The 11075-nt window shown below is 37.7% G+C and overlaps 1 protein-coding gene across 1 annotated transcript in view; it reads left to right on the top strand.

Annotated features, from left to right (window-relative positions):
- TMEM131 (transmembrane protein 131) overlaps positions 1–11075 on the top strand; it is a 291771-nt gene that overhangs the window by 159841 nt on the left and 120855 nt on the right. Inside the window, exon 5 of the mRNA XM_006876610.1 lies at positions 2307–2430. Within this exon, the coding sequence (XP_006876672.1) occupies positions 2307–2430 (124 nt within the window). The remainder of the gene's footprint in view (positions 1–2306; positions 2431–11075) is intronic.

The following is an 11075-nucleotide window of genomic DNA, read 5'->3' on the forward strand; positions in this document are numbered from 1 at the left end:
ATATTTATATCATAAGGGACTTATATCCACAATATAGAAGGAACTTTTGCAATTCCTTAAATTTTGCTGTGCATTTCTGAGTAGGGAATCCTGATGTGGTGCTGCAGGATAATACACGGGACTGCAAGGTTGGTTTGAACTGCAAGATCAGCGGTTCAAACGCACCAGCTGCATCTCAGAAATCCTATACAGGGTTGCTATGAGTCAGAACTGACTCAATGGCACTTAACAACAACAACAGCATACTGAAGTATAGGATTTCCTTATCGTCCCTTATGGACGCTCTGTAAACCATTTTATTTGAGCATTATTTCATCTTTCTTTAAATCGTAGCTTATTTTTATTCATTATCTTTGTCCATATTCTTCAAATAGTCCTCCTTCCCATTTTCCAAATATTACAGGGTTGCTATGAGTTGGAACTGACTCGATGGCATTTAACAAGAACTCTCTTATTTCCTATAGCTGTATTTTTCTAAACATATACTTCTTCATGATAAATTCTGAAATAAATTGTCAACCTGATCTTCCAACTCACTAAATTTTTATCTGCAATATCTGTTTTTCTACATATCTCATTGTGTTTTTGCATTATATTTTATGCTGAATATTTTCTCCTGTGTTCTTCATTTCTTCATGTTGTCATATCTTTTTAAGTACATTTTATTTTGCTTATTTTAAATTATTGATACAACTTTTCCAGTTTCATAACCATTGAGTAAGTGTTAGTGAGTGTGAGACAGATTGTATGTGTGTATATGTGTGTGTGTGGAGATAGAGAAAGTGCACGAGAATGTTCATGAACACTCTTTTGCTAAATAATATGACAGTACACAGAACATACATAATGTAACAGGAGCCACTGGTGGCACAGTGGGTTAAGCACCTGACTACTCTCACAAGACAAAGATGAAGCCATTTACTTCTGTTAAGATTTACAACATTAGGAATACTGTGAGGCAGTTCTACTGTGTCCTGTAGGGTCAGTAAGAGTCAGGATGGACTTGATGGCAGAGGACTTGGATTTGATAGATAATGTAGCCTTTATACCTAAACTGATAATCCTGTTGGGGAAATAATAAGAATAATGCCAATTAGAGTGAGCACTAGAGAAAAAACATGTGATTTATATGCTGTAGGAGTCTGTGCAAATAAGATTAGCTATAGTACTTTGTCCAGTGGTGAAGATTTTTATTTTCTTTACATTGAGACATAATCCATACCGAAAGCTGTGTTCTTTGATCTTCAAAAATCCTCACAACTGGACCAGTAAACAACATTCTTATCAATAGAGAAAAGATTGAAGCTGTCAAGGACTTTATTCTATCAATACTCACGGAAGCAGCAGTCAAGAAATCAAACAACGTATTGCATTAGGCAAATCTACTGCACAAGACCTTTTCAAGTGCTGAAGAGCAAAGATGTCAGCTTAAGGACTAAGGTTTGCCTGACCCAAGCCATGATATTTTCAATAACCTCAAATGCATGTGAAAGCTGGACAGTGAATAAGGAATTGATGCATTTGAGTTGTGGTGTTGGAGAATATTGAAAGTGCCATGGGCTGCCAAAAGAACCAATAGATCCATTTTGGAACAAGTGCAGCCACAGTGCTCCTTGAAGGCCAACCAAGATGGCCAAACTAGGTCTCTCATACTTCGGACATATTGTCAGGAGGAAGCAGTCATTGGAGAAGGATATCATGTTTGGTAAGGTGGAGGGTCAGAGAAAAAGAGGAAAACCCCCAATGAGATGGATTAGCCAACTGGCAGCATCGATGGACTCAAGCATGACAACAGTAGTGAGGTTGGCCCAGGATCAGGCAGTGTTAACGTCTGCTGTACATAAGATCACTATGAGTCGGTACTGACTTGATTGCAACTAACAACAACAAATAGTACTTTGTGGACTACATAATGAGATTTTACTTTGCAGGTAAACTGTAACTTGGATGTCAAGAGGACATTAAAATCTGTCTGTGGTATCAGACTGTTGAGTATGTGTTTGCATTTTTCTTTGGAGACGAGACAGTGGATGAGAGCATGAACTGAAACTCAGTGACCTAGTAGATTCATTTATATTATAGAGAGAAGCGTAAAGCTTTTGTTTCGTGCCTGAGCCTGTCTTGTTCCATTGCATCCTCAGCACCTGGCACATTGTGAATGGCTCTCTGTAAATCTTTTATGCACTGGAATATACAATTGTCTAAATAATTTTGATTTTTATTTTTTTTTAATGCTTCAGGTTCTCTCTCAACAACTAGAAATTTTCTTTGCAGTATATATGACAATTTTGTTTTTGTTTTCACAGGCCAGTTGGAATGCCAAAAATGGAAAAAGTTTACTTACATAATCCTAGTTCTGAAGAAACGATTACTTTAGTATCAATATCTGCTACAACATCACATTTTCATGCATCATTTTTTCAAAATAGGGTAAGTTTCACTGCTATGAATGATTTTTCTTGGGTTTGAAATTTAATTTAAATGTCTACATCTTTATTGTCTGCAACAGTGGTCTTACACATAGCAACAATTGTGAGGATTGTGCAGAACCGGCTGTATTTTGTTCTGATGTACAGAGTCTTTAGGAGTTAGAACTGCACCTAAAAACAACATTTTTAGTGATTATTTTTCTGTACTTAGAATTTGTTTGCATGTTTCATATCTGTTCTTGGATTTCAGTTCCATTTCTGTACCCTTAAATACACATTTTCTCTACATGAAACAGCTTTGAGGAAGCTGATTTGCAACTGTGAAACCTTTAGGACTTTGAAAAATGAAACATTCTTACATTCAGTTTGTTTTTCTCTCCTTCCTAGTAATAGGTAATTCTTCAGCATTCTATTTGTTGTTTATTGCTCTGTAGCAAATTCAAATGTAATGGATTAAACCACCCATTTGGTGGCATATGGTTCTGTAAGCTGTAGTTGCAGTATTGCATGCCAGGGTTCTGTGCTTAGGATATCAAAGAGGTAAAATGAAGATGTTGGCCCAGTTTAGTCATTGTCTGGAACTTCCAGTGGGAAACCCACTTCCAATCTTATTCAGGTTGTTGGCAAAATTTATTACCTTGCAGTTATAGACAGAGGTCCCCAATTCTTTGCTGGCTGTCATCCAAGGCCTCTCTCAGCTCTTTAAGGCTACCCATCTTTCTTTTCACATGGCCCTCTCCATCTTTAAACCAGTAACTGTGCATCAGTCCCCTCTCTGTGCCACGCCTCTCTGACCGTCTCTTCTGCTACCAGCCTGAGAAAACTCTTGCTTTTAAAGAGTTTATGTAATTAGATTAAACCTATCTGGATGATCTCCCTTTTGATTAACACAAAGTCAACTAATTAGTAGCCTTAATTAAATGTGAGGATCCCTTTTGCTATTGAATGCAAGTAATCATAGGTATATCACATTATTCTCATAATCCTAGAGGTTAGGGAAAGAAATCCTGGGGGTCATTTAAAAATTCTGCCTGCTTAAAACATGCTTTAAATTTGACTTGTAATCATTTTTATTGATAGAATGTGAAGTTGATAAGGAAATCAATAAGTCAATATATTACTTTTGGTACTAAAAATTTTAATTATTTTGTGAGCCTTATGGAAATCAATTCTTTCTAAAATATTTCTTAAAGTAATAGCATCCCACAAGTTATTCTTTGTTGTTACCTAAAAGATATTTTCACGATTTTTGTGTGAAATAATCTTTCTTAATGTAATAATTCTCTCAAGTTAACTTTTATATTATTACTTAAAAGTTACCTTTTCCTGCTGATGTTCTCAAGTAATAGAATTGCATTACTGGGCAAGACCTGAATCTGGTTCAGTATCCTCATTATACAAAGAAAGATCTAAGCCGCAGTCACATAGTTAATGACAGAGCCAAAGGCACGAGGGTCTAGGTATTCTATTGGACTACCCAGTTAGTTGTTTTGTTCATATTAGGATACAGTAAGAACATGCCTTTCAACCTACGTATAGAGGTGAACTTATTAATAAATGAAGTTACTTACTTTGAGGTATTGCCAGTGCATGTTGGCAATATGTTGGGTTAAAAGTTAGAGTATATATTAAGAAATGGAAATAGTTCATAATTTCATTACAGACTTACTTTTAACTTTTTGGCTTACTTTACTAATTCAAGTACAGTTTTGTTGCTGTTAAACACTCCAAGACTCATCCTTTTAAAGGCCAGGGTCTTCACGTTTTTCACTGTGCTATCACAACACAGAGAGTAGACCAAGAGCTGCAAGTACAGATTATCACAGGGACCACAGAGAAACAGTATAAACCAAGAGAAGCAGACCACGTGGGATGCATGGTCAGCCCCACCCAGGTCCAGCCACTGGGAGTGTATGCCCATGCCAGTTCTTCTAATTTTCCAAGAAGAATAAAACAGTGTAGTTTTATTATTATATGATATCTCCCAATTTTTACACACCAAGAATGGAATTTAATTTTAGAAAAACAGATAGTGTGGACCAAATGAAGTAAGTATGAAGCCACCAGTTTGACATTTCTGAACTAGAACTTTCCCAGGTACACATTTCTACACATGAACCTTACTCAAAATGAATAGTTTTTCTAAAAATGATTTGAAAGAACCACTAAATGCATATGTAATCAAAGAACAAGTTAAAAACCAACATGGGTTCTACTGCTAGGAGATGCACTTTAACACTTAGAATAATCCACACTCTACAAAATCTACATTTAGACAGTTTCTAGATTTTAGCTTCAAAAGAGATAGCCAAAATCTAGGCTATCTTCTCCCTTCTGTTTTATTTATTTATGCATTTATTTCCTTATTCTTGCTTTCCATCGTGCTTCCATACAAGAAAACCTGACTCTCAGAGCTCAGACTTGGAGGGGAAGAGATGAAATAAGCTCTCCAAGTTCAAAATAACACACAACATTTCTCTTCTACTTCAAGTTCATGCCTACAATTAGAGTATTTGAGGAAAAATGAAAAAGGTTTCTCATGTTCAGAAGTGAAAAAGACTTTGTATATGTTTATTCTAATTCTAGATGCGTTTTTCACCCTGAGAACTCCTGGTTAGAGCATATTTCTTTTTGTTAGTACCAGGAATCGCCTCTACATAGGTGGTGGTGGTGGTGGTTATGTGCCTTGGAGTCGGTTCAAACTCATAGTGACCCTGTACAGGGTTTCTGAGGCTGTAAATCTTTACAGGAGCAGAAAGCCTCATCTTTCTCCTGCGGAACAATTGGTAGTTTCGAACTGCTGACCTTAAGGTTCGCAGCCCAATTCGTAACCATTACGCTACCAGAGCTCCTTTCTACGTAGGTAGGAGACAGATAATGGTATTTGTTTAAAAAAACAAGTTTTATATAACCTTATTTTAAAACACACATATACAATCCCCTTGCTAAAGTTTTAGTTTTAAGACCACTTGAAAATCAAGAATAGGAATAAGAGGAAATACAGAGAATATAATTATAATTTCTAATAATAATGTTATTTGTTAAAAGCTATATAATACTAAGACTGTAGTTTAGCCCTATTTAAGTTTTATTGACCATAAAGTAAGAACTATTCAATATATTTTATATCAAACAATACTAAGTTTTAATATTCTACAGTACTTAAATTGTGATAACCAGAAGAACTGTGGAAATGAAACATCTTACACAGAATAAACAGATAGATGTATTTTCCTTGATTGGCTAGATTCTTTTGGTTAATTAAATTCTCAGATAAATACAAGATTAACTGGAGAAAACTTGTATTGTTTGTTTCAAACTGTGATTAACATTAAAATATTATAGTTCACTTATTTTAGTTTGTGTAGGCTCTGTAGGATAAGCACTGGACTGCTAGCCACAAGGTCAGAGGTTTGAATCCACCAGTCACTCCATAGAAAATCCAAAGGTCTGCTCTGAGTCAAAATGGCACTTAACAACTACAAAATATAATAAATAATGGAGAAAAGACTGATGTCAAAGTTTCATTTTGCTTGCATCCACTATCAGCATCGTAGAGATAGCAGTCAAGAAGTCAAGCAATTTATTGTGTTGCGCAAATCTGCTACACAAGACCTATTTAAAGTGTTCAAGAGCAAAGATGTCAGTTTGAGGACTAAGGTGCACCTGATCCTGAGCCATGATATTTTCAATAGCTTCATATGCCTGTAAAAGTTGGACAGTTAATAAGGAAGACTGTAGAAGAAATAGTGCATTGAGTGTTGGTGAACAATATTAAAAGTATCATGGACTGCTAGAAGAACAAACAAATTTGTGTTAAAAGAAGTACAGCCAGAATGCTCCTTAGAAGCCAGGATGGTGAAACTTCTTTGTGTCTCGTAGTTAAGATAGATATATTATCAGGAGGGACCAATCCCTGGAGAAAGACATCATGCTTGGTAAAATGGAGGGTTGGAGGAAAAGAGAAAGAACGAGATGGATTGACATAGTAGCAGCAGCATGGGCTCAGGCTAAACAATGATTGTGAGGCTGGCACAGGACCAGGCATTGTTTCATTCTGTTGTGCATAAGGTGAACCCACTCGATGGCACCTAACAACAACGACAGCTATTTTGTCTGATGAGTTGAAAATGATTAGTATTAGTGATTGTTTTTAATTAGCTGTAGAAACGTGGAAATTATTTACTCTATTTTAGGTTAAGCATTGATATCCATGCATGTTACAGGGTACCGAACAAAAAGCAATGTCGCAATAGTATAGAATAAAATACAGATAATAAAAAGAACGAATTAGATCTGTATATATTGATTTAGAAGAATATACATTGTATGTTAAGATATTAATAGAACCGTATAGTACAGAATTAAAACAAACAAATTTGAGTATTTTGGATATATTAATATACCTACTCCTCACTTGGAGTCCTGGTGTGGCAATGGTTCAAACCCACCAGCTGATCTTCAAAACCTATATACAGGGTCTATATGAGTCAGAACTGACTCACCGGTGCTAAACTGCAACAACAACTCCACATTTATCTGACGTGGTTAGCTTCCAAAGGCCAGGTCATTATACAAAATTCAGCATCATGTGAAAATGGAGACTAACCCTATCAAACCGCAAAATTGAGGATGACTGCATTATTAAATGCCAAATTATATCATTGTGTAAGTGCCAAATCTCTTCATTACATAACTGCCAAACCAAATTGACACATAACCTTAACCATCATCTTTACCCTTGGTGTTTGTTACTGCTAGAAGCACACTATTACTGTGCAAAATAGTTAGATAGTATATTTTTTACGATATGCAATGTTGAATAACGAGATAGTAAACTGAGAAGCAGTTGTGTGAGCCACAGAAAGGTGCCAATAGCTATATACCAGTTTTACTGACTAACCTTAGAAGGGCTGAGGGGCGGGGGCAAAATAGCCCGTAAGCAAAGTAAATGTGGCTTACTTGTATTTACTTATTAATCTGTAGTGAACAATTTCACACAGGTTTCAAAACATGTCAGACTGTTCACTACATATTACTAAGTAAGCATAAGTAAGCCATGTTTACCTTGCTTACTGGGTACTCCATCTCTGTCAGGGATTGTAAATATGAAGACAGGCTTTGATTTTGTAGGAAGGAGTTGAGAGAGAGGCAGGTGCCAGCCATATATAGAAGCAGAATCCCTAGATTTGTAAGTAAGCCCATGTTTACCTTACTTATTGGGTAATCTGACACTGGTTGGTAGTATTGACTTTTTTTTTCCCAGCAATTTTTGCACTAGATCACTAAGTAAAATAAACACTTTTTAATTTTACTAAAATATATGACATTTTTTTTTCATATAAGACATTTTTAATTTAAAAGATCATTTTGCTATAAAGGAAATGCCTAGTAAGTTTCAAGGAAGTGTGATGGCTCTGTTGGATAAGCACTGAATTGTGAACCACAAGGTCAACAGTTTGAACCCACCAGCGACTCCGGGCAGAAAGATGAGGCTTTCTGCTCCTAGAAAGAGTTACAGCTTCAAAAACTCCATACAGGGTCTCTGTGAGTCAGAACCAACTTGATGGGACAACAACTAAGTTCCAGGTACTTTGGATTTATCGGTGAAGAAAAGAAATTCTTGACTGATGATACTTACCTTTGGAGGGTTTGGGTAGTGTCAGCAGCAGAGGGGAGGCAAGCAGAATAAATAAATAAAATGTGTGAGTTGTGAAGATAATAAGAACTGAGAAAAAAAGAGAAAAGTAGGATAAGAGGATTAAGAGTATGTGTGAGACACTCTGATTGGTGACCACACACATCACCGATGGGCCAAGTGGGGTAAAAGCAGCAATGAAGCGGCAAGCTAAGCCCTACAATGTTCAGTGGACTTCTGTGGACCCAGTTGGGGACCTGGTTGGCAAGCAGTGTGAAGAGGCCTGGGGACTCTTGGGCCCAGAGTCAGTGGCATGGCCACGGAGGACCGGAGAGGAGAGCGGAGCTACTGGCTGACGGGAAGAGAGGACATATGCACAGGAGCGCCCACACTTGCAGATGATACCCACGTGACCTGGACCAGATGACTGGATGATAGGAGCTCAACCGGGAGAGGAAGGAAGAGGGGAAAAGAAAAAAGAAAAAAAGAGTGAGCTGATGCAGTCTGATGGACTTGACCTACACCTGTGGAGCAGCAACTCAAAAGAGGGAACAAATCCTCACAGCAAGAAACATTCACACACACACACACCCCACCCCACACACACAGAGTGGATGGAGAAGGGCAGCTTGGACATTAGATACGCAAATGAGGAGGGGGAGACTACAAAGGTAAGAAGTAACTGGCTTACAAGCTTTCAAGAGGGAACCTGGTGCTAGGGAACATGGCAGAAGGCAGAATCTCTAGTAGGGACTATTCAGTCTGTCTGGGCAGAGCTGATAAAAGGAGATACAGATGGGTAACTCGTGATACTGTAGTAAATAATGCTTGTCGGGACGGATTATGAGGGTTGGAAATGCAGAGGTGGAGGTTTTGTAGCAAGGACGGGAGTGATTAATTCTCCAGGATAGGAGCGGAGGCCTCTGAGACCATCAATGGAGAAGAGCCGAGAGCGGGACCCTACCCAGAGAAACAGTGATGCCTGAGATAGAGACAGAGATGATGACGTGGAGTGATGAAGCGACTGGGGACTTTGGACCCAGAGAGAGAAAACTGGGGGGAGGAGGGGGAAGTGTAAGGGGCAGGTTTCTGGGATATACCCTTTGGGTGGTTGATGATGCATGGAGGGGATTGGAACCATGACAATGAGATGATAAATGATGGAATGAATGTAAAATTAAAGTTCCCCCATGTAAACTATCATATAATTCACAATAAAACATTAAAAAAAAAAAAAGTATGTGTGAGGGGTGGTCCAGCTTTAAATAGGGTGGTCAGGGTAGGCTTCATTCATAAGTGAAATGTGAACAAGGCTTAAAGGAGATGAGGGAGTAGACTATATGGCGGCAAGTAGGACAATACAGGTGGGTAGAATTTATGGAAGCGCATTCCAGTCTGAAAGAGCCAGTGCAAAGCTCCAATGTGAGAGCATGCTTAGTGGATATTGAGACTAGCCCGGAGCCAGCAAAGGTGAGAGACTTAACCGGGATGGGAAACAGGTTGTGAAATACCTTACAAACTACACAAGGACTTTGGCTTTTATCCTGAATGGGAAGTCATCAGAGGGTTTTAAGCAGAGAAGTGAAATGATCACTTAATATGTTAAAAAGATCATTGCTTTATCAAAAATTTACTGGAAGGGAAAAAGGGTAGAAGGACAAAGACCAGTTCCTTTGGCTGTTGCAGTAATCCCAGGGCAAAAAAGATAATGACTTTGACCATAATAGTATATGAACAAGATGAGAAAAAAGGTTGAATTTGGAATATATTTTGATGATGTAGTTAACAGGATTTCCTGATGTATTGTGTGGCATCAAAAGGAAAGAGAAAGTTTGGAGTTTATGTCCTGAGCAATGGGAAGGAGAGAGTTGCCATCGGCTGAGATGGAGAAGACAGGGTGGAGCAGGTTTCAGGGTGCAGTCAATAATTCATTTCTGGACATGGGAGGTTTAAGATACCTCCTAGATATCCAAGCGTAACTGCTAAGTAGGCACTTGGTTATATTCATTTGTGACATATGAGAGAAATGACTGGATTGGAGATAGAGGTCTTGGAATCAGGGGTGAAGATGTGATATTTAAAGCCACAGATCTGCATGAGACCACCAAGGGAGTAAAGACCCAGGACTGAGCTGTGATACAAAGATGGCATATTTAGCTGCAGATATTGTTAAGACTAAAGTTAGCATACCTTATGTGTTCTTTGCAGGGAGTTCCCGGGTTGCAAATGAGATCTATTCCTAGGTGTCTTTAAATCTAATTTGTAGGTAAGTCTGAACAGGTGCATATAGTTCTTAGTTTTACTAGAGAAGAAGCCTTTTCAGTAATTTAAAAGCTGCATGTATAGCAATTGAAGGTGATTGTGATGAAGAATTTGTTGTGACACTAGGGCCTTGGTTTAGTCCTTTCAAAGTTAGGGAAAATTTACATGACATTAAAGGACAAGTACAAGTTGTCCCTAAGTTGAACATTCATAACCCGGGAACAGAAGAGTCATTTCATTTTTAAAAGCTGGAAACAAAAGGAAGAGTTGTGCACACTTGGTAGATTTTTTTTATGCGAAGATTAGGTCCCTAAACCTGAATTTTGCCTTTAAATGTCACTTGTAACTTTAATTTTCCTGTTACTAAAAAATAAAGGGAAAATAGTTCATGTCTTTGTCAACATCCTTTTTAAAGTATTAAAATAGTAGTAGAGTCAGGCCTTGCTTAAATATTGTGAGTTATTGCAGACCCAACTTGTGCTTTCATTTCTAGGTTCTCTCTTCTGGGTCAGAAGTGGCATCGTGAAGCCAAGCCTAATCTCCCTCAGGAAAGAAGCAATGATTTGGGTCACATAGAGGATCCCTAACAGTTATGATCTTAGAGATTTATCTAAAATAACTTACTTATTATGAGTTGAGAGAAACTGTAAACCACAGAGGCTGATTTTTAATGTTTTATTGATAGTTATGATTTTTTATTGATAGTTATGGTAGATACTGAATTATGTGATCGTTTACATGGGAGA

The sequence above is a fragment of the Chrysochloris asiatica genome, unplaced genomic scaffold (genome assembly GCF_000296735.1).
Source record: "Chrysochloris asiatica unplaced genomic scaffold, ChrAsi1.0 scaffold00395, whole genome shotgun sequence".
In the NCBI taxonomy this organism is placed as follows: domain Eukaryota; kingdom Metazoa; phylum Chordata; class Mammalia; order Afrosoricida; family Chrysochloridae; genus Chrysochloris; species Chrysochloris asiatica.